Source organism: Ambystoma mexicanum, chromosome 9, assembly GCF_040938575.1.
Source record: "Ambystoma mexicanum isolate Mex_15411 chromosome 9, UKY_AmexF1_1, whole genome shotgun sequence".
Classification (NCBI taxonomy): domain Eukaryota; kingdom Metazoa; phylum Chordata; class Amphibia; order Caudata; family Ambystomatidae; genus Ambystoma; species Ambystoma mexicanum.
This window is the reverse complement of record NC_090931.1, coordinates 95,263,386-95,283,112: the sequence shown is the minus strand read 5'-3', so window position 1 is coordinate 95,283,112 and position 19,727 is coordinate 95,263,386. Positions and strand designations below refer to the sequence as shown.

The window sequence follows — 19,727 nt, the reverse complement described above, 5'->3', positions numbered from 1 at the left end:
GATGGCGGCTGCTGAGTCTGCCGAGTTGTGGAGGCCACCCAGTAGTATGGCTCTTGAGGTGGGTTTTATGTTTCCGAGCATGTGGGTGAGGTTTTCCTCGAAAAGAGTGGAAGGTCCTGGTTGCCTATAAAGTATATGTAAGGTGCTGGAGTCTGTGGGGGCCATAGGGAGTTTGATGGTAAGGAGCTCACAGTGGTCCTCTGTGAAGTGATGGGTGGGTTTGATTGGCAAGTCCTCTCTGTAGATAAGGATGACCTAGAGCCCCAGCTTGGGCTAAGTGGGTCTAACTAGTAAGCAAGCAAATTGGTAAAGTAGCACCTGGTGTGCACATTATTCTGTGTTAAATTCTTTACATACAATACCATTCCAAATTTGGATTTAACCCATACTTCAAAATAATGCCTCATTCAGAGCATCTACTTGAACAGCAAACGTATTCCAAAGAAATACACAGAAAAAGGGCAAGGACAGCATCTGGCGTTCAGGTTCCCACAGCTTGACCATTTGGTCCGCGCCACATTACCTGTGTGTGAGCGCAGGTGGCGTTTGAGTGCAGTATGGCTGGGAAATGTGCGGTTGCATTCGCTGCATATGTAGCTGCGCACCCCGGCGTGCACTTCCATGTGCTGCTGGAGGGCCATCTGCGTTTGAAAGCGTTTCCCGCACAAGAGACAGAAGACGGCCATGTCTGAACCTGAAACATGAGAAAGAGAGCGAGACACATCAGAGCCGAGAATGCAAGGTCCACCATTCGAAGACAACAGAAGATGCAGGCATGGACATACAAACAGATGCAAACAAGGGGTTCATGAAAAGGGGCCAGACTTGCCATGTGACTCAGATAAAGCTTTGATGGGCGATCCCATCTCAGATTACCTTGCTATAATACAGGGGTGTTGCTAGGTTTGTAAAGGATCTGGGGCTACGTTAATGTCGGGACTGTCGGGACTCGGGCTAGCTAGCCTTTTGGTTGTAGTCACTGAGCTTCTATCCGGGGCTTCAGCCAAAAGACCCGGAACTTCAGCCAAAAGACCCGGGGCTAGAGCCCCGCCCCAGCCCCCCAGCGACCCCTACGAACATCTCTGCAATAATACATGATCCAATGTCGTACAACTAAATCTTGATAGAAGCACCGATATGCGTTACTTGTTATTTAATGAGTCGCGTCGCAGTCTTGGCATCCAAGGATATCACGTGGTCAACCCCAGAGCAATGAAGGAGAACAAGGTTGCACTTATAGGAGAGAATCGGGAGGCTTTTCCAGATAAGCCATCAGGTTCTACATAGGGCTGCGACAAGGGCTGTTGGAGATTAGGAACGAGGCATTTGAATAACTATGTTGGCACAAGATGCGAAGGCGCGGGTGCTTGCGGCAAAGGAGCAAAGGGGCACCTGGAGCAAACTGCAAATGGAGTAAATTGAACAAGGCAATACAATGGCTCAGCAGGTAGTGTGCGAAGGGGTGAATCAGTAACAAAAGAAGAACACTAGATGTACACTCATCTGGCCAAGCAAGGATGAGCAGAGTTTAGGACAGAAGTAATCTACCAGGCCCACATGCGGTTTATGAAGCGCAGTCATTCTTGGAGTTTCTCCGCAGATGGTTTGAGAACGTGCTTCACTATGGGTACCGAAGGAAGGTGCAGTCACATAGCGGGTATGTACCCGGGCGGGTGCTCTTGGTAGGAATGGTGGAGGGTCCTATCCCCGTGGGACACAAAACTCTTTAGTAGGTCATCGTGCAGGAAAGGTTAGAGCAGGTCGGCATCGATGAGTGCAAAGAATGATTCCAAGCCATTGAGCAGTTAGGTCAGGGGTTCACAACTCCCATTGTCCCTATTCTGCATAGTCAACGGTGAGGGATCCTGGGGGTTTCTAAAGGTTGCAGACCCCCAATATGGGTATTAGTGTACATTCATCCACCCCAAGCACTTGCGATGCAAACACACTGATGCCAATTGAATGCTTAAATTAGCCATTAGGAAATTGAGATAGAAGGTACCAGATCCACTGATCTACACAACAGTGTATCCGCAAAACCGACAGCAAGTGGCCGAGCTTCTGAAAAGGATTCTCTGGAGGGCGCAGAGGTTGGTTCTTCTCTTTCACCATTGAATCCTTGGGGGAGGGAGGATAGCTCAGGGGCAACGCGTTTGTCTTGGAAGCCAGACTACGCAGCACAACACAGGTTCGAATCCCGATCTCGCGCTTAGAAACCACTCGTTGGTATTAAGTGCGTTATAAAAGAACCATTAGAATGATAGTATGATGAACCTCCAGCCCAATTCTCTCCCATGAAGGAACCTAGTGCACAGGCTTAGTCAGAGGTCTTCCTCACACCTCACATATCCACCTTTGCAGAGGGCCGGGCCTGTGTTTGGACCAGGATCCCTCGTACAAAGCATGTAGGTAGCACGCGGGGTCGGTAGAGAACATCATCAGATGCCAAGGTTATAATTACGAGTTTGACAAATTACTTCATCAACAGAAAAGGTCAGTAACACACAGATATTTATACCAGCTGCTGAAAATCAGAGCTTTGTACGAAAAACAATTTATTTTGGTCCCTGCGTAGTTCATCCTACGTGAGTCAGCGCGAGCAGTATCATAGCAGGAGATTAGGCAAATTGTGCCAGCTTTTTGGGAACACATTAAAAATGTGCGACTATGGAAATAAATCCATCATGAAAGTTGTATTTGCAAGTCATTAGCAGTCGCGCAAAGTGAGCGGCACTGGCACAGTCCCGGCGTTCACCTCAGAGCTACGAAAGATGTTCTGTGCTTGAGATGCCAAGATGAAGGTTTGCCCGCAGTGGGGCGGAGGAGGGGTAAAGCGGCCTACATAGAATCTTCCGAAGACATAATACGTGAGACAGCAGATTTCACTGGCAAGTAACGCCCCTGGCCCAGGCACGCTCATGCTTTAAAAATGACTCTAGGCTGTAACCACCCAATGAAGCCCACTACCTTGGGAATTACAGCTATTGGTATACCAGGATCCACCAACTCACACTCTCAGTTGATAATAGTGCGCAACTAAAAATAAATGCATCATATGCGCCAGTTGCAGTGACACACCTGAAGTTGTCTCACCTGATAGTCCCCGGGGATCTGTCACCCAGGTGGCCAGGACACGGCCATCGCTACTGTATCCATTTCAGAGGGTGGACCAGTGCTGGAGGATCACCTGGATCGGGGGGGGTGCTTTGGGAAGTGGAATTGGGACACCGAAGGTTGAGACGCGTTATCCCCTTCCTTACTTACAAAACCCCTTCCCCATCCTATCGGGTAGGATACCTAGAAACTCACCCCCCACCACCTTTTCCGACACAAACACTTTCTCACGGGTATTTCATCGTGAGCGAGAACGGACTAGCACCCGAGCCATATACCTGACATGACCCAACAAAAGTGTCAGGCAGAATCAGGCAATTACTGATAATTACATACACCTGACTTCCATCATACTTCCCCACGCGGATAAAAGGCAGAGCATACAAGCACACTGAGCAAGGCAAAACGCATGAGGAAGCAGCAATGCCGAGATGGCAGTCTAAACAGAGGAGAAACGTGGAGAGACCGTAGAGGACGACAAGGAAGGAATTACCCTTGCCCTTTTCGAAAAAAAGGACTGCGACTTTCAAGAAGCCTCAAGGAAAAGAAACTTAAGACTGGGATTTGCAGCTGACGAACGGTGTAGTGTGTGTCAAAGGTACAAAGGGCACACCCGCATTGATAGCCAAGGCGGGGAGAACGATTGCCACTGTGGTACTGTCCTTGACTCAGAGTAAAACAATGCCCGCGAGTTTAGCACAGTCGGTGAGTTGGAGAAACTGATAGCAGACCCAACTGCGTTATGCTCAAGGTTGCAAGTGGCAACATTGTATGAAGAAAGAGAACTTGTATATGATTGAACTTTATGAAACCGAAATAGGTACCAGATACAGAGTTGCCTGGCGCAACGTGGGTGCTCATTCGAAGGTCTCTAGTTGGTACCGCCGGAGCGTGTAAGAATTAACTGACAAATCAAAGTGGTCCTGCAGTGGGTTAAGTTAAATCCCGTGCACATTCAAAAGTCTTCGATGGTCTGTAAACTGAAATCGGTCTGTGCCAAGCTGAGGGGGACTAATTGCATAAAAGGGGATCTGAGCCCAGAAGAGGGGATCATGGGTGAAGGGTAACTCACCCAAGAGGATATTGTTGTGACCAATGTGAATCCAACTGAGGGATGCCATGCGAATTAAAGTTGGTCTGAACCCGACTGAGGGAGTCTAATTGTGAAAGAAGGATCTGAGCCCAGCTGATGGGGATCCAGGGTGAAGAGTGGATTGCTCTGCTTGAATATTTGGAAAGGAACTTTCTTTCGTTGTCTCTGGCACATCAGGCCCTCTGAAGCAAGAGACTTTGAATGGAAGAGACTTGGGCAGAGAAGTTCCTGATGTTGGTAAAAGGAACTGTGACCTTGTGCCGAAGAAGGCCTTAAGTGTGCTGTGCTCGAGTGACCCGCCTTGCCCCATGTCAAAAACAAGGGGAAGGGAGTCCAACAGCCTAAACCTCCCACCTTATCATTTTGTGAACACTTCTTTCTTTCTGTGAACATTATCCCACACTATTTATAGCATAGCTGTAAGGATTTGAATCGTTTTATTTTTTTTTTTAGTATAGGCCCTTTTTTATTTGACTAGACTCCACTAGGACAGTATGATTCTTTGATGGATGTAGCTCGCTCCCGTCTTAGATTTAGGTATAGATGAGCATTTCTTTACACCCCTGGTAAAGTTCAATAAACAACCTTGAACTGTGATCACGTGTGTCTGTCTTACTTTGATACCATGCCTTCCTTAAAATGCCCACCATGAAAATGGAAGCCATGAGGCTGAGCAGAGTCTCTCTTCCATTTCCATGGCAAGTGCAGGTAGAGCCAACAGGGAACAGAGAATATAAGAGCAGCCAATGCTGGAGAAGATGACCAACAATGTCCCAGAGCAGGAGGTAAGGAGGAGTGCTAGGAAGGGCGCATTTGGAGGTCAGTCAGAGAAACCTGGGCAGTGGAGGCGAGCCCTCGGCTCACTAAGAATGTGTGCTTGTGTAAGTAGTTTTAGCCTACATTCTGAGCGAAATGATGGACCACGCCCCTGCCCAGGTGCCAAAAAATATATTATTATTTTTAAAAGAACAGAAATGCTGTTGCAACGCCATTGTTAACGAACAGTAGATTCCTCTTAGCCACAAGATACAGCTCCTCGTTGCTCAGGAAGCCACGCCTTCTATTCACCTGGACTTTGACATCTTCTCCAAAGCCTAAAGAACAATAGTTTTGGAGTTACTGATCCATTAGGAGGGTTTTTATAGCATAGAATAAGGGAAGACCTTTTCGAAGCATAAGGCAGTGAGGATAGCTCAGAGGCAATGCCCTCGCCTTGGGAACAAGACAATGCTGTGCACTATGGGTTTGACCCCAGGCCCAGAGTTTAGAAGCTGGAGCAGATAAATCACACAACAAACACAAAGTTGTTTCCCCAACTTGTCATACTGACTGACATATGTTTACATATATACATACAGGACAAGGTGTTAATGTTGCACACATTACATTGGTGTCAAAACCTACAATTCATTGGAATTATGTTCTAATCGTCTTTTATAGATTAACCAATGGGAAGCCTAAACAACTATAATTTTTTCATGGAATATCAAAATTAAAAGACAAAAGATGAGAAAAAGGGGCCTGTGGGGATGCTCCACACAAAAAAAAAAAAAATCCACCTGAAGAAGACAAAATAACCGAAACACACGGCTGTTAATTTTTTATTCTGATGTGGACAAAATCTGCAAATTGACATTACTTTTCATGGAACAGAAGTATGTAAAGAACTCGCTGAAGCAACTTAGTTCTATAGCTCTACTTCAGACTTCCGGGAACGAACAGTACTCTGGTGTGTTCTGCACAGCTACTCTCAGTAGCTTGCAGCTTGACTTTGGATCCGGGGATCAGACCAGTATCCCAATTTCACCAGCCATCTAAATGTTTTAATGGGCCTTAGAAATGCCAGTTGCATCAATAGGCTCCGAGACGTGCCCAGAGCCAACCAGATATAACTTTGGATACTTTGGCTCTGGTTGAACGGATCTGAGGTCATACGCCAGTGACCCCGACAATAGCTAAAAACTGCTCCAAGGAAGTCACTGGAGACTGGTGAAGTAATATATACCTGGAAAGTGTACATGAAGTTATTTATCCACAGCCAGCCCTACAGAGATGTGGCATACCAACAACTTTGACTCCATAAAAGCAGGGCAATAGCCCCCAAAACAAAACAGAAATGGTGTCTATTTCCAACAAAAATGAGACGCTATAAATGCATCCACAGGTTCTGGATGAATGCCCCTTGGCTACTTAACCACAGGTACCGGAGGGATGCCCCTTGGCTGCTTGACCACAGGTACCGGAGGGATGCCCCTTGGCTGCTTGACCACAGGTATCCTAGGAGGTGGGATAACTATGCATGAAAGACCTTGCTTTTTGAGGTCTTAGGTCAGAATGGCTGACCTATGGGATTGAATACAGCCCTCAGGAGAGTCCATGGGATAGGATGCATGTCCTTTGTGCATGAAAATTCCACCCGACTCACGCAAACATTTCAACCAATCAAAGCGAGTGACTTTCTAGCCCGTAAAAGGCCACAACGTGTGTGGTGTGCACTCAAGGTGTTATTTTTATACTGTTGAATGGATTTATCCCAACCAGTCTTCTGAGCCAAGTGTATGTTCGATATGGAGCCCCTAAGCAGTGGCGAGGGTCTTCCTGGCCCAGTGGATGTTGGATAGAAAGCTGCTGAGAAGCGGCCAGCGTCTCCCCGCCGATGGATCTGGGACATGGAGCCCCTGAGCAGTGCTGGGGGTCTCTCGGGCCCAGCGGATGTAGGATTGGGAGCCAGGCATTGGCAAGAGTCCCTCCACCCCAGTGGATATTGGATATAAAGCCCTTAAGCAGCAGTGAGGGTCTCCCTGGCCAATGGATCTGGGACATGGAGCCCCTGAGCAGTGGCGCGGATCTCTCCAGCCCAGTTGATGTTGGATTTGTAGCCGCTGAGCGGTGTCGAGCGTCTCTCCAGCCCATTGGAAGTTGACATGGAGTCACTGAGCAGTGTCGAGGGCGAGAAGAGAACCCCTTGCCACGGAAGAAACCAATGGAGCTGCATGGAAAGCTAATGAGTTTATTACAAAAGACACCACACCCACAAGAACCCGGCAAAGATGTCCGAGGGAAATCCAACCCAACTGTCTACGAAGGAGAAAAAAGGCGACAAAAAGAACAGACCACCTCGGTGAGACGAAGACCATGCCACAGATGTGCCCGACATGAACAGAGCGAACACAAGACAGCCTAGGAGTCTGTAACCAGACAGTGGTTATCCAAGGAGTAACGCTGAACCTGGGGACCGCAGGCGACGGCGCGTAGAGCACCTTGGAGTGAACATAAAATGAAGAAACCCTATTGATACTGAATAGTGCATTCTGGGATTAAGAGAGGCTTGGCCGGCTGGCCAGCTGAACATCAATACTGCATGGCCTACTCCAATGAGGAGTTCCTAAAACCAACTGAGAAAACCTGAAGGACAAGAAAAGCAGGCAGGGACTCTTGAGGCGAGATCTTAAAGCACACTACTAGTGCCATAATTTAAGATAGTCAGAATACTGGAACTCGAATTAAAGCTTCACCAGCAGCTGAGAAAGACATTCTACAGGAATAATGCTGGCTGGAAACCCGATTCCCATCTCCTCCAAGATGAGGAGAAGACATTTGAAAAAGACCAGCTGTAGACTGGATGGAGTGAGTGAGAACGCATCTTACCTGGATACCAAGGTCTGCTGTCCGCTTATTCAAGGAACCACAATCCCAATGAGGGGGTGCCTCGTCCACGTCAGACCACAATCAATGAAATAAAGAAAGGACTCAACCACTGGACCCGACGTCTGAGCGCTGACCCCACTCCTCCTTTCCATCTTACTCAACAGCAGCCACTCCTTCCACAAGAACAGTCAAGAAAGCCCAAACCGCATGGCTACTGATCACCAGAGTCCACGAAATCAAGCCACTCATCACCACAACACGCACGACTTAGAGTAGTGCAGATTCGCGTGATCCCCATATTGAAGGGGAAATGCCCCTGTAACTGGGCTCCTGGCCACACATCTGGCTGCCCGCAAGTTTGCCCACCATGCCACAGCCCGCCTCATTGCATGCGCATGCAAACAACCAGATCGCTCCCTCCTTGAGCGCGCTTTGCTGGCTCCATCTCCCACCTGGATCCAATTCAAAACTACGAATCCTCTACAGAACAGCCTTGAGTAGCACACTAGCCTACCTGCTGACAAAACTACACACCTCTCGTGATTCTCACACCTTCCATAGCAAATCCATCAAAAGGTGTGGCGCCAAAGGTGGCCCACAACAAACACTCGCATGCAGTCCTTCTGTCGTGCGTCAAGCCGACGCGGGCCATCCATCAGCCTAGGTCCATCAGGTTCTCACGCACCGCTAAATCCACGGTGTTCTGCCCTTCCCCCAAAAGTACTGCGCTACGGGTCCAAAAATGACACGGCCAGCACTAGCTTCCACAAGTTGTAAAGCGCTCCCCTGCTCTCGAAGTAGGATTCTGTTTTAAACGATGAAATATAATAAATAAAAAATACCCTCTTGCTCACTAACTCATTACTAAAATCCTTCGACCTTGCACCACATTAATTTCTCAGAGTACTCACAAGGGTATTTGGTATTTCCATCGAAAAGGTTTCCATCAAAAAAATATTCATCGGATGAATGTATGGGTTGGGTAAAGGGTTAATTTTCGTTGGGGTGGGTTTTTAAGCCAAAAAATAGGGGGCAGAAAGGGGGTGCAAAAATGTTCAATGCATAATTTTCGATGGAAAGACCTTAAACCCTCACAAGGTCTAGCATATACGTATTCTCTCACCTGGTTGTTTTTCCATCAACAACCCCATACTCCAACGCACCCATTGCTGCTTTTCTACCCCCTAAGACCACCTTTATGCTTTGCTCGCTCCGGTGGTCCCTGCCCAGGCACAGAAGAATCCGCGTGCCGGCCCACAGGAGACTGGTGCTTCTGACCTGCATGCAGCACCACAGGTTCCCGCACCGGTTTTCCCTACCATCCCCACCAACACTTCCTCCACTAGCCGCCTTCGCAGAGCCACATGCAGCAAGGCTAACACGATTGGTACAAGTCCAGTGCCTCAACAAGACAGAAGATTCAGGCCTGGGACAACGACACTAAAAACAAGGTCCAGCCATGAGAAACTATAGAAAATCAATAGGCGTCCCTCTTGAGGAAGGGGCAGTAGAGAGAGGATAGGCCAATGGCAAACCATGTTGGGTGCTCAGGTGCAAATGCTGTAAAGCGCCATCAGACACCTGGAGAGAGAGAGAGAGAGAGAGCGCGCCTCCCCAGCAGGTAACATGGCGCGCGCTTGCCCTCCACCTGAGCTGCACAGCCAACGGGAGGCGAGGTAAGGCCACGGGCGACGGCAAGCAAGCTCCGGCTTGCCGGCTCATTAGGCCAGTCTACGGTTCTCAGCCTCGCCAGCAAGTATTTGTATTGATACTCGTACAATGAAATGGCAACACTAATTGTGTCAACGACTGCGACCCCAGCTGACTGCATGCATTAGGTTTGTTGAAGAAACCCTTTTACAAGAAGGCAAGGCTGCTACCCTCCCACATTAAACCCTGCAAATGTTGGACGTGGCAAAGTTAAAGTACACATACTCAGTCCACAGCAAATATTACTTGGAATACAAAGAAAGTGCGTCCAACTACGCAGTGAACCTTAACTTAGCTACGCCACGACCTCAGAACGCACTCTTGACCATGTTACCCAATATTTTAAGTGTGAGTGAAGGACTAGTGTAGTAAGAGTTTCAACCTGGTACGTGTACATTATTCTAGGCACGTCTATAGATTATGTATAAATAACTGTAGGAAAATAAGTCCTTCAAGTAATTTCCTTTTTTTTTGTTTTTATTGTGTCAGTACGTTTGGCTGCTTCCGTGCCATTGTGGGTTAGGCTTCCTGGGTGCAGAACCTCAGATGGTTCCAGATGGTTCCAGGTGGATATGAGTGCAGATTCGGAACCTCAGGGACCGAAGGCTGACTTGTGAGTGATGTAGAGCGTTCGACTTCACATTCTGTTTTGTGTGTATATAGTAAGAGACTCACTCGGCTTCAATAGGTTTCTAATGACTGTATTTATGTAATAACCAAGACACTGTTTCAGGTTATAGATTTTTCTCCAAGATGTCTGTAGAGCGTTGAGGTTTTGTGTTACTGTGTGTAAGAAACTGAAGACATAAATGAGGTCCTACAACAGTAGGAGAGAACAATAAAATGCAATCAATTTAAACAAAAACAATGTTAAAGGACGGAAAATAATAAGCCCCTCCTGAACATTTAAAACATTGTAATAAAAGCAGAAGTGTATATGCTTTTTGGTTCTGCTAAGTCCCAAACATACAGCCACTTATCAGCATCTTTAAGAACATATGCACCCCCGTTGCATAAGGAATGAGTCTAGTAGGACACCCCTCATTCGTTCCAAATGTCTTACATTACATTGGCAGGATTCCGGGCTTCCGTCAGTAGTTCATCAGTTAGCTAAAATAAAATGCCAGTCTTTCCTTGGTGAGGGCTCTTGTAGATATCCAGGGGGCGTGGTAGGTGGGGTAAGGGTCAATCGAGAGCTGCTTTGTCGGTTACTTTCACCAGTTTCTTGGAGTCTAGTTAAGATGGCGGCTTAAATCTGTTCATCAGCGGCGTAATTGTGTGGTGCTTGTTCTTGCTAGGGATGCTCCTTCCGACTGCCTGCTGTGTCATTCGTATTTCTTTATTATGTGGTTAATGTCGTCTGTGCACAGGTTTTGGGTGGAGGACCGGGCTGTGCTGCAGGATGTGGAGATGTTTGGTGAAGTTTTGTCTCTGGGCGGGGCGAGTAGGCTTCCTGACTTGCTCGGAGTCGAATCAGGTCTTTGCTTGTAGGACGGGAGGATAGCTCAGGGGAAAAGTGCTCGTCTTGGAAGCAAGACGACGCGGAGCCACACAGGTTCGATCCCTGGGTGTGCGCTTAGAAAGCTCTGGGTATTAAGCGCATTATAAATAACCCTTCACATTTACAATAGGACTTCCGCTTTGTACTTGCAGAGCTGTCCTTGGTAGGTTGCCTGGTCATGTTGGTTAAAGTGTTTCCCCTTTTTTTTTTCCATTTTTCAATTTCTTTTTTTCAGGGTTCTCAGATAGGAGTGATCCATTTCCCTAATGTATTTCTTTTGAAGAGGCTGGTGAGTTTTAATGTTGCAAGGACGTCGAGTGCATCAGTACTCCACTTCGGTAATGTCGCCAAGTTTACTTGCGACAGGTTTCATGCCTGGGTGTTTGCCTTCATCTCATACATGAGAGTTCTGAGGTTGAGGTTTAGGGTTTTCCAGCTTCTCCTGGTGATGGGGGTTTGGCCCTTGGTGTGTTTTAAGTGTATGCAGCGGAGAGTTGATAGTAAGAGGTATGATTAGGTGATCATAGTACCTGAATAAGGGGTTGGGGGGGGGCTGCACAGCATCTAGAATAAACGGCTTCTAGGTGCTTCAGCGTGTATCTTTGCAGTCCTCATCTCTGCAGTCCCAGGGGGGGGCGCAATAGGGTTTGGGGGGCATCTCATCATGGTGCATGCACCCTTGTTTCCGTCCAGCCAGCTCCGAAAATCAGTGGTCGAAGTGAGCGGGAGCGGTGTGCCTCTACTTTTTTAAATTACCTTTTACTGCTCCTATACTTTTATTTTAAAACGTTCCCTTAAACTGCAGGTGCAAGTGTCTGGGTGTGTGTATTGTGTGTGGGAGGGGATGTGGTGATGGGGTTTGCGGGGAGTGGGTGCAGGCCAGCAGGGAAAATAGTTCCACTACTTCTTTTCGTACACTTCGACCACTGCCGAAAATACATTGCCAGCTGGAGAATTTGGCGATGCCAACGTCTAATACTGAACTGTAGTAATCGTTCTTAATTTTTATAACAGGTTAGAAACCGGAAGAACCTTTTTGCCCCTCCCCTCACCCCCAAAAGCAGCACAGGCTTCTGCGTGTTTCCAGGGATAAGGCCTTGGATGTTGTTTTGTATTGTTTATTTATATAGCGCCTATACACAAGCAAGTGTTTCAAAGCGCTCGTTGGAGATCACATCCCTTAAACTGATGTTGCTAAACCCGGAAGAGGTTGACGACCTCCCATGGTAAAAGTGACTCAAGAGTTTATTAGTACAGTTTGTACAAAATCAATGGTGTGGAAAATTTAAAATATATTTTAAAACAATTAAAAAGCAGCGCAGTCGTACACGGTGGAAAACCCGAACAAAAAATGGCACCACTGTGGTTAAAAAAAAGAAAAGACTGATGGGGCTTTCAATGCAGAGCCGAAAGGAAAGACTTCAGAAGATGGAGTGGGGCGGCTAGAGTCGCGCGGCCTTGCGCCACTTGTTACTTTAAACGAGGGTGTCGCCGCACGCCGCACACCTCTGCCCCCGCGACTCCCACGAGTCCAAAACAAAAACAGAAAAGAAAAATAGCGCTGTAGAAAATAGAAGAAAAAGGGGTGGAAAAAAGCAAATCCTGAGAGGTATGCAGCCCGCCGCCACAAAATGACAGCAGGGTAGGGTCAAAGGCCACGGGGCACAAGCCCCAGAGTACCAAAGCCAGCTGTGGCCTGGAAGCCAAGAGCCCGGCGGGAGGCCTGCCTGTGGAAGCCAGAGGGATACAGCACACGCTGGGGGCCGGGACAATGGGCGCAGGCCGGGGTACCAGGCCGCACAAAGCCGCCGGGCTAGTGCGCAGGCCCGGAACAAATCCGCTCTGGCACTCCAGGCCCCTCATTTGTCAAACTAATTGGCCTCGGATTGGAGGAGCTGGAGCAACTTCCAAGGGTTTGGGGGTTGAAGGCTTTTTTTTGGTTTTGTTTTGCTCTCTGGGCACACTGGGGTGGAGAGACAAACAGCGGATGCGTGCAGCAGATTAAGGGTTCGAGAAAAAGGAATACTGAATTTAAAGAAAGAAACCCCCAAGCTGAGACAGAACATGCATACGACACGTGACGCTTCTTTCCTCTCTGTGAAATAACTTTTTTGTAATTGATTTTCAGCACAGAGCACAACATCAGTTTAACTGTGCGCCCCGCCCCCCACCCCCATTCTCAAAATCCAGTGTTCTTTTCATGAAAGTATGGAGGTTTTACATAGTGTGTTGCAAAGCCAGGGGCAGACGATGAAACACTTGTGTAATTGATCTGTATTTTTGCCCCAAAAAAAGATGATTTTCAAGCGTTTACTTTTAGATTTTTGGATATCGCAAGCATGCCTAGTCCAGCTCTGACCTCAGAACGAGAGGAAAAAAAACATTAAAGAAGGGAACGCCGAACTTTGTGGTTTGGCTTGATGTACCCAATTTGTTTTTTGCACAGACATTTTTTTTAATTTGTATTTTAAAGAGTCGGTATATAAAAGGCGCACCGCTCTCTCTTCACAATAAGCGAGTATTTTTACTCGGCTAATAACGCCGATTATATCGGTAATTTGGGCAGCGATGAACGTTGAAAAAGAATACAAAAGGCTCCAGCTTGCATGAAGCCGGTGTGCGTGTCAGCAAATGATTGCCACAGACTTGTAATCTGGGTTTGCTGCTTCGGGTACGCCTTGCAAATACAATCCATCGATTTTAGCCTTGGGAAAATGCAGAGGCATTCTTTAAATGGAGACGTAATTGCAATGTTCATCCGCCTCGGAGATCGCTGGCATGGGCAGGCTGCTGCGTCTGCCATCGTCACAAGTTTGAAGAGAATGAACCGGTTTTCCAATAAACTGTACACATTGCAGGACCAACCTAACAGACGCTGGCGGGGAAGGTTAAAAAAAAATTAAAAAAAAAATAACCAACGAGTTATCTAGCACGCACAGCAATCGGAGCTATCCCCGTTGGAATTCAGGATTACTGCTCACTTGGTGGCATGCGCGCCTGGAGGCCATGCAAACGGCAACGATGTGCTACATGCAGCCCAGGAACATAACATTTCATCAACCAAGAGGGGTTGCAAAGGCGAACTGGCCCTGCTGGTAGTCAAACCCGCGAATGAAAAGACCTCTGCAGTGGGTGCATTGACCTACCCTGCTAGGATTCTCCATCAAGAATGAACTTTGTAGAGAGCTGAGATTTTTAACAACCATTTCAAGACTTAAAAGTTTACACCCATGATGTATGTCCGCCTCGGCCTAGTTACAAGGCCCTTCACCACTCGAGAGAAGGTATGGGCTCCGTTGCAAACCATTACTGAGAGACGCACACACACAGATCGTGTAGCCACGCTCAGTCACACTCCTGCACCGATGCGGTGAGAGATACGCTGCACAGACACGGGAGAGCCGGTTCAGCACCTGGACAGCTCCCCGCGCCACCTTAGGCTGGCAAGCCCCACACCCGCCAGGCTGTGCATTTCACGCGAGCCCCAGAACTGCACTCCCAGTAATGCGCCCTCCACCGTCACCCACCACTGAAACGCATCGCCTTATGCTGCGACCAAGAAAATAGGGGGGGGGGTCTTCTGATATTATCGACTATGAGACGAAACGCAGAGTGGGTTGCAAACGCCCCCGGCTCTGTTGGCCTCTGTGCCCATGGATAGGTGGGTCCCAGAGAGCTCAAGTTACTCCTTGTGACAAGGGTCTGAAAACCTTGCGATCACAATGTTTTGCACTACAACTCCCGTCTGCTCCAGCCATCAGAGTCAATGGTGAGGGCTCATGGGAGCAGTAGTCCACACGACCTAGACAACCACAGGATGCTTCGTTGCACCGTTGCATTGTGGTGTTGTTGCGTCCATCACTTTAGATTCTGGACTCCTGCCGCTTCACGGAGGATAGCACAGAGGCAGCCTACTGGTCTACCACTTGGAAGGAACACCACGCAGAGCAACAGAGGTTCGAATCCCGGATCTGTGCAGGGCTACAAACTCTGCATGCAAAGCGATGCAAGCTCAAGACACAGGTTCGCTCGACTCCACATTTGGTCGAGGTTCGCTTTGAAAGCTCTGAGATGCTCAAACAAAAAAGTGACCTGGCAGAATTTCTGCTTCTTGGCCTCTAAAATCGTGAAGACACCTTTTCAATATTGTGATACAGACAGAAGGAGGCGCCGTTTAAAATCTGTCGCCTCCCCGTGGGCTCAGTCTATTCGCAGGAGAACTGCTACAGGCCACCGGAGATGTTGAACAGAAACATGCACTGCCAAAGCAACTAGCGAGTTAAAAGTGAGCCTTTGTGAAATGTTTGCTACTTACAGAAGAGCGCATGCAACCGATGCCATTAGCGGGGTCATCTGCAAAGCTGGAGAGTGACGTGTGGGAGTTTCAAGCACTTAAGAATCACTACCATTGCCCTGGGCACGCTGGAAAGACATCCTTTTTCATCTTGCTGTGCCAGTGGAGAGGGGAACATGCAAACACAAAGACAGTCCAGCCAAAACTTCCAGGTCACATTTCTTCTGCCTGGCTAACACAAGCCGCCCCAAACACCATACGACATCACTGGGTTTCGACAAGGGGGTGCAGCCTGGGTTTCTAGGCACAGCAAGCTCGGGACCCACATCTGGGCAGAACCATCCCACTCGGAGTGACCAAGACAAAACTGAAGGTTGATGGCTGGAAGGTTTTGAATTAGTCATAACCACTGGCATTGCCTCGGGCAAACTTCCAATGTTGAAAAAAAAGAGGACATCAGCAACCATATGGGCTCAGTGCTCGCAGATGCTAGCACCCACATCTAAGGGTCGGGGGGAGGACCCTATATACTCTAGCTGCAGGGAAAAGGTCACCAACAACCACCCAAACTGACCCGCTCACCACAGAGGGTGGAATCACCACTACCAGTTGAGGTGGTAGGTTGACCGGAGGTACACGAAACCTGCGAAACTCTGATTTGTGCCGTGGAAGCAAAACAAACTTTTTTACACTACCTTGGAAAAACCAATGATTTCACATTCCACAAATAGGCTGAAAGACACTGTGCACAGACTTTCAGCTGCACAACAGGTGCATCACACTGCTCCAAAGAACATGTTCCAGAAGACAAAATGCACCAGTATATCTCTGGATAGATGGCTAGGCTAGGGTAACCAAGCAAAAGAGAGTGAGAGAGCGTGATTGGGAGTGTGATAGAGTGAGAGTGAGAGAGATTTAGAGAGTGATTGAGAGAGATTTAGAGAGTGATTGAGAGAGAGTGAGAGTGATTGAGAGAGAGTGAGAGTGATTGAGAGAGAGTGAGAGTGATTGAGAGTGAGAGTGATTGAGAGAGAGTGAGAGTGATTGAGAGAGAGTGAGAGCGATTGAGAGAGAGAGAGCGATTGAGAGAGCGATTGAGAGAGCGAGAGGGAGCAAGAGGGAGCAAGAGGGAGCAAGAGGGAGCAAGAGGGAGCGAGAGGGAGCGAGAGGGAGCGAGAGGGAGCGAGAGTGAAAGGGAGTGAGAGGAAGTGAGAGGAAGTGAGAGGAAGTGAGAGGAAGTGAGAAAGTGAGAGGGAGTGAGAAAGTGAGTGGGAGTGAGAAAGTGAGTGGGAGTGAGAAAGTGAGTGGGAGTGAGAAAGTGAGTGGGAGTGAGAAAGTGAGTGGGAGTGAGAAAGTGGGTGGGAGTGAGAAAGTGGGTGGGAGTGAGAAATGAGAGTGTGAGAAAGTGAGAGTGTGAGAGAGAGTGAGTGTGAGAGAGAGTGAGTGTGAGAGAGTGAGTGTGAGAGAGAGTGAGTGTGAGAGAGAGTGAGTGTGAGAGAGAGTGAGTGTGAGAGAGTGAGTGTGAGTGAAAGTGAGTGAGGGTGTATAAGGGGGGTGAGAGGGTGAGTGACAGTAGGTGATGGTTGGAGTGAAGGAAGAGAGCCAGGAAAGAGAGAACATGTGACAGAGTGTGAGAGAGCGTGTGTGCTTGAGTGAGTGTGAGAGGATGACAGATAGTGAGAACATATGACGTTTTCATGTATAAAAAGATTACCAAAGGTGTGTTTGCATTGTGTTTTCCAAAGACCCACACACTTAGACATTTCTGGGCTGCATATCACAATTGTCGGTTTCCCTTTTTTCACGAACACTCCAGGTGACGCACATCACATTTTCAAAAATGGAATAAGCCAACCACAAACCAGTCCCCTAGGAAACATTGTTTTTTGCTCTATTTGTACATGTGCTGTAGGCTTGAGGCACTTAAGCACATGCTGCATGGGCAGACAACCACCAAGAAAACGCACACAGAGCAAACACACTCCACATCACAAGCGGAAAGAAACGGGCAATACACCAGATGTCTGAACCGTTGGCTCGCCAGATATTTTAAGACAACTCCCCGGTCCCTCCCTATTCACTATGCTGGCTAGAGCTGATGGGATGTGTCGTCCAAAATATCTGGAGAGCCACAGTTTGTATCACCCTGCAATACACAATACAAAATGCTGGTCCGATAGCACAGTGAGTAGAGCTCGACATGATGCAGGTTCGAATCCCGGCAGTGCCAAACTCATCCTTTTGAGGTCGATCCATGAGCACCACCCACCGTGTGTAAGCAGCGCTCAGGTGCCCGTGGGCTGGTAGCCTCCTATAAATGCAAAGTATTATTATTCAAACACATTCTGTTAACACTCGACTTAAGTCCAACACACTACATATGCTATAACTGCTACTACACTTCACAGCCCTCACTTTAAACATTAGGCACCGCTTTTGGCACCATAACATAGGCATTGCCAATGTTTAAAACGTTATACTTTTAGAAGTAGTAACCTCAATACTTTTCACAATAAAGACAGACACACACTCTCGCTAATGGGTACACATTTCAAGTTTCAAGCTACATGCCAGGCATAAAAGTCACTTGCCCACTTCATTCCCTACAGGGACACAACACACCATTTCTTACTCGCGAATAGTCGACAATGACTCGCTAGTGGCGAGTGCAAATGTTGACTCTTGAAAGGATGTTTGCTACCATTTGCTGGATGAAAGGCACACAGTGTGCACCTCTGCGTACTCTTCCATACAGCCTCAAAGAGAGGGCTATACATCATTCTCTCCTAAACCTCGTCTCGTACAACCGAAACAAACAACCCGCAGACATACACCCCCGAACACATAGCTACTTGCTACTATACACACACGTATACACATAGCATGCCCGAGGAGAGAAGCTAGGGTGGGTGGCTATATGCAGATACAAGAAGCTAGGGTGGGTGGCTATATGCAGATACAAGAAGCTAGGCTGGGTGGCTATATGCAGATACAAGAAGCTAGGCTGGGTGGCTATATGCAGATACAAGAAGCTAGGCTGGGTGGTTATATGCAGCTACAAGAAGCTAGGGTGGGTGGCTATATGCAGATACAAGAAGCTAGGGTGGGTGGCTATATGCAGATACAAGAAGCTAGGGTGGGTGGCTATAAGCAGATACAAGAAGCTAGGGTGGGTGGCTATATGCAGATACAAGAAGCTAGGGTGGGTGGCTATAAGCAGATACTAGAAGCTAGGGTGGGTGGCTATATGCAGATACAAGAAGCTAGGGTGGGTGGCTATATGCAGATACAAGAAGCTAGGGTGGGTGGCTATAAGCAGATACAAGAAGCTAGGGTGGGTGGCTATAAGCAGATACAAGAAGCTAGGGTGGGTGGCTATACGCAGATACAAGAAGCTAGGGTGGGTGGCTATATGCAGATACAAGAAGCTAGGGTGGGTGGCTATATGCAGATACGTCATATGTGTTTACGTGTGAACATGGAGCCTGTGCATGACAGCGTCCCTGTTCCGCACAGAAAGACCTCGATCAATGAGATCACATGTCCTTTACGTGGGGCGTCCTTGGGCATGCTGAACCCCAAGTGGTCTTTGAGATGTGTTAAAGACACATGGCTCCCAACTCTATGCCAGGAAATAATGAACCAGGCCAGACGTAGCACCTGGAGGCGTCTTGTACCTTAGACGCGGACCTCTGCGGAGGTGCCCCAAGGCGATGGCCGATGGGCAAGCAAGGTGTCCTAGTGGTCAGTGACCTGATGATAGACCACCTCTACACCCTAGAGGACTTGGAGGGAAGGCCAAGGAAAACCTTCTATTAGTTGTCCTGTTATTCAGCTCCATGGCCCAAAAAAATCATTGCTTTCCGATAGCCTCACTTGTGGGTTAATTTTCATTGTGGCTTAAATGAGGTATCAGGGGAAAAAAAGACATCAGAATTCTCTTTTTCAAAACTACTCGATTCTCAGCACAGAAGGAGAAATTACCCAAGGATTTAGAACAGGACCCAGAGAAGCAAAAATAAGCTGTAGTCATTGAACTGACATCATAATGGGTCTATTTTCTTTGGTGAGACGATTACAAACTAACCAGCATTTAAAGGCCTTTTACTGTCAACAATTAAGAGGGAGACTATGGACACAGGCATCGTGCCCACTCATTTCCACGGTAACCAGAGCATCCGCCATCACGAGGGCCTCCATTGTACTGTACCGGGCACAATGGCGACGCACCCAACTGGAGTCTAACAACCAAGCCATTAATTTCGAGTTCAAGGCTTACACAAACCTTAAAAATAAGCCCAGGAACAAAGAGGCAAGTAGATTGCCCAGAAGTGGGCCAGATTGTTGAATTTAGACGTGGAAGAAAT

General features: G+C 47.9%; 1 protein-coding gene across 2 annotated transcripts in view; it reads right to left on the bottom strand.

Annotated features, from left to right (window-relative positions):
- Nucleotides 1–19,727, bottom strand: part of ZBTB16 (zinc finger and BTB domain containing 16) — a 421,469-nt gene that overhangs the window by 44,354 nt on the left and 357,388 nt on the right. For both annotated transcript variants that reach the window (XM_069614226.1, XM_069614227.1), the window contains exon 5: nt 524–694. In XM_069614226.1, coding sequence (XP_069470327.1) covers nt 524–694 — 171 coding nt within the window. The remainder of the gene's footprint in view (nt 1–523; nt 695–19,727) is intronic.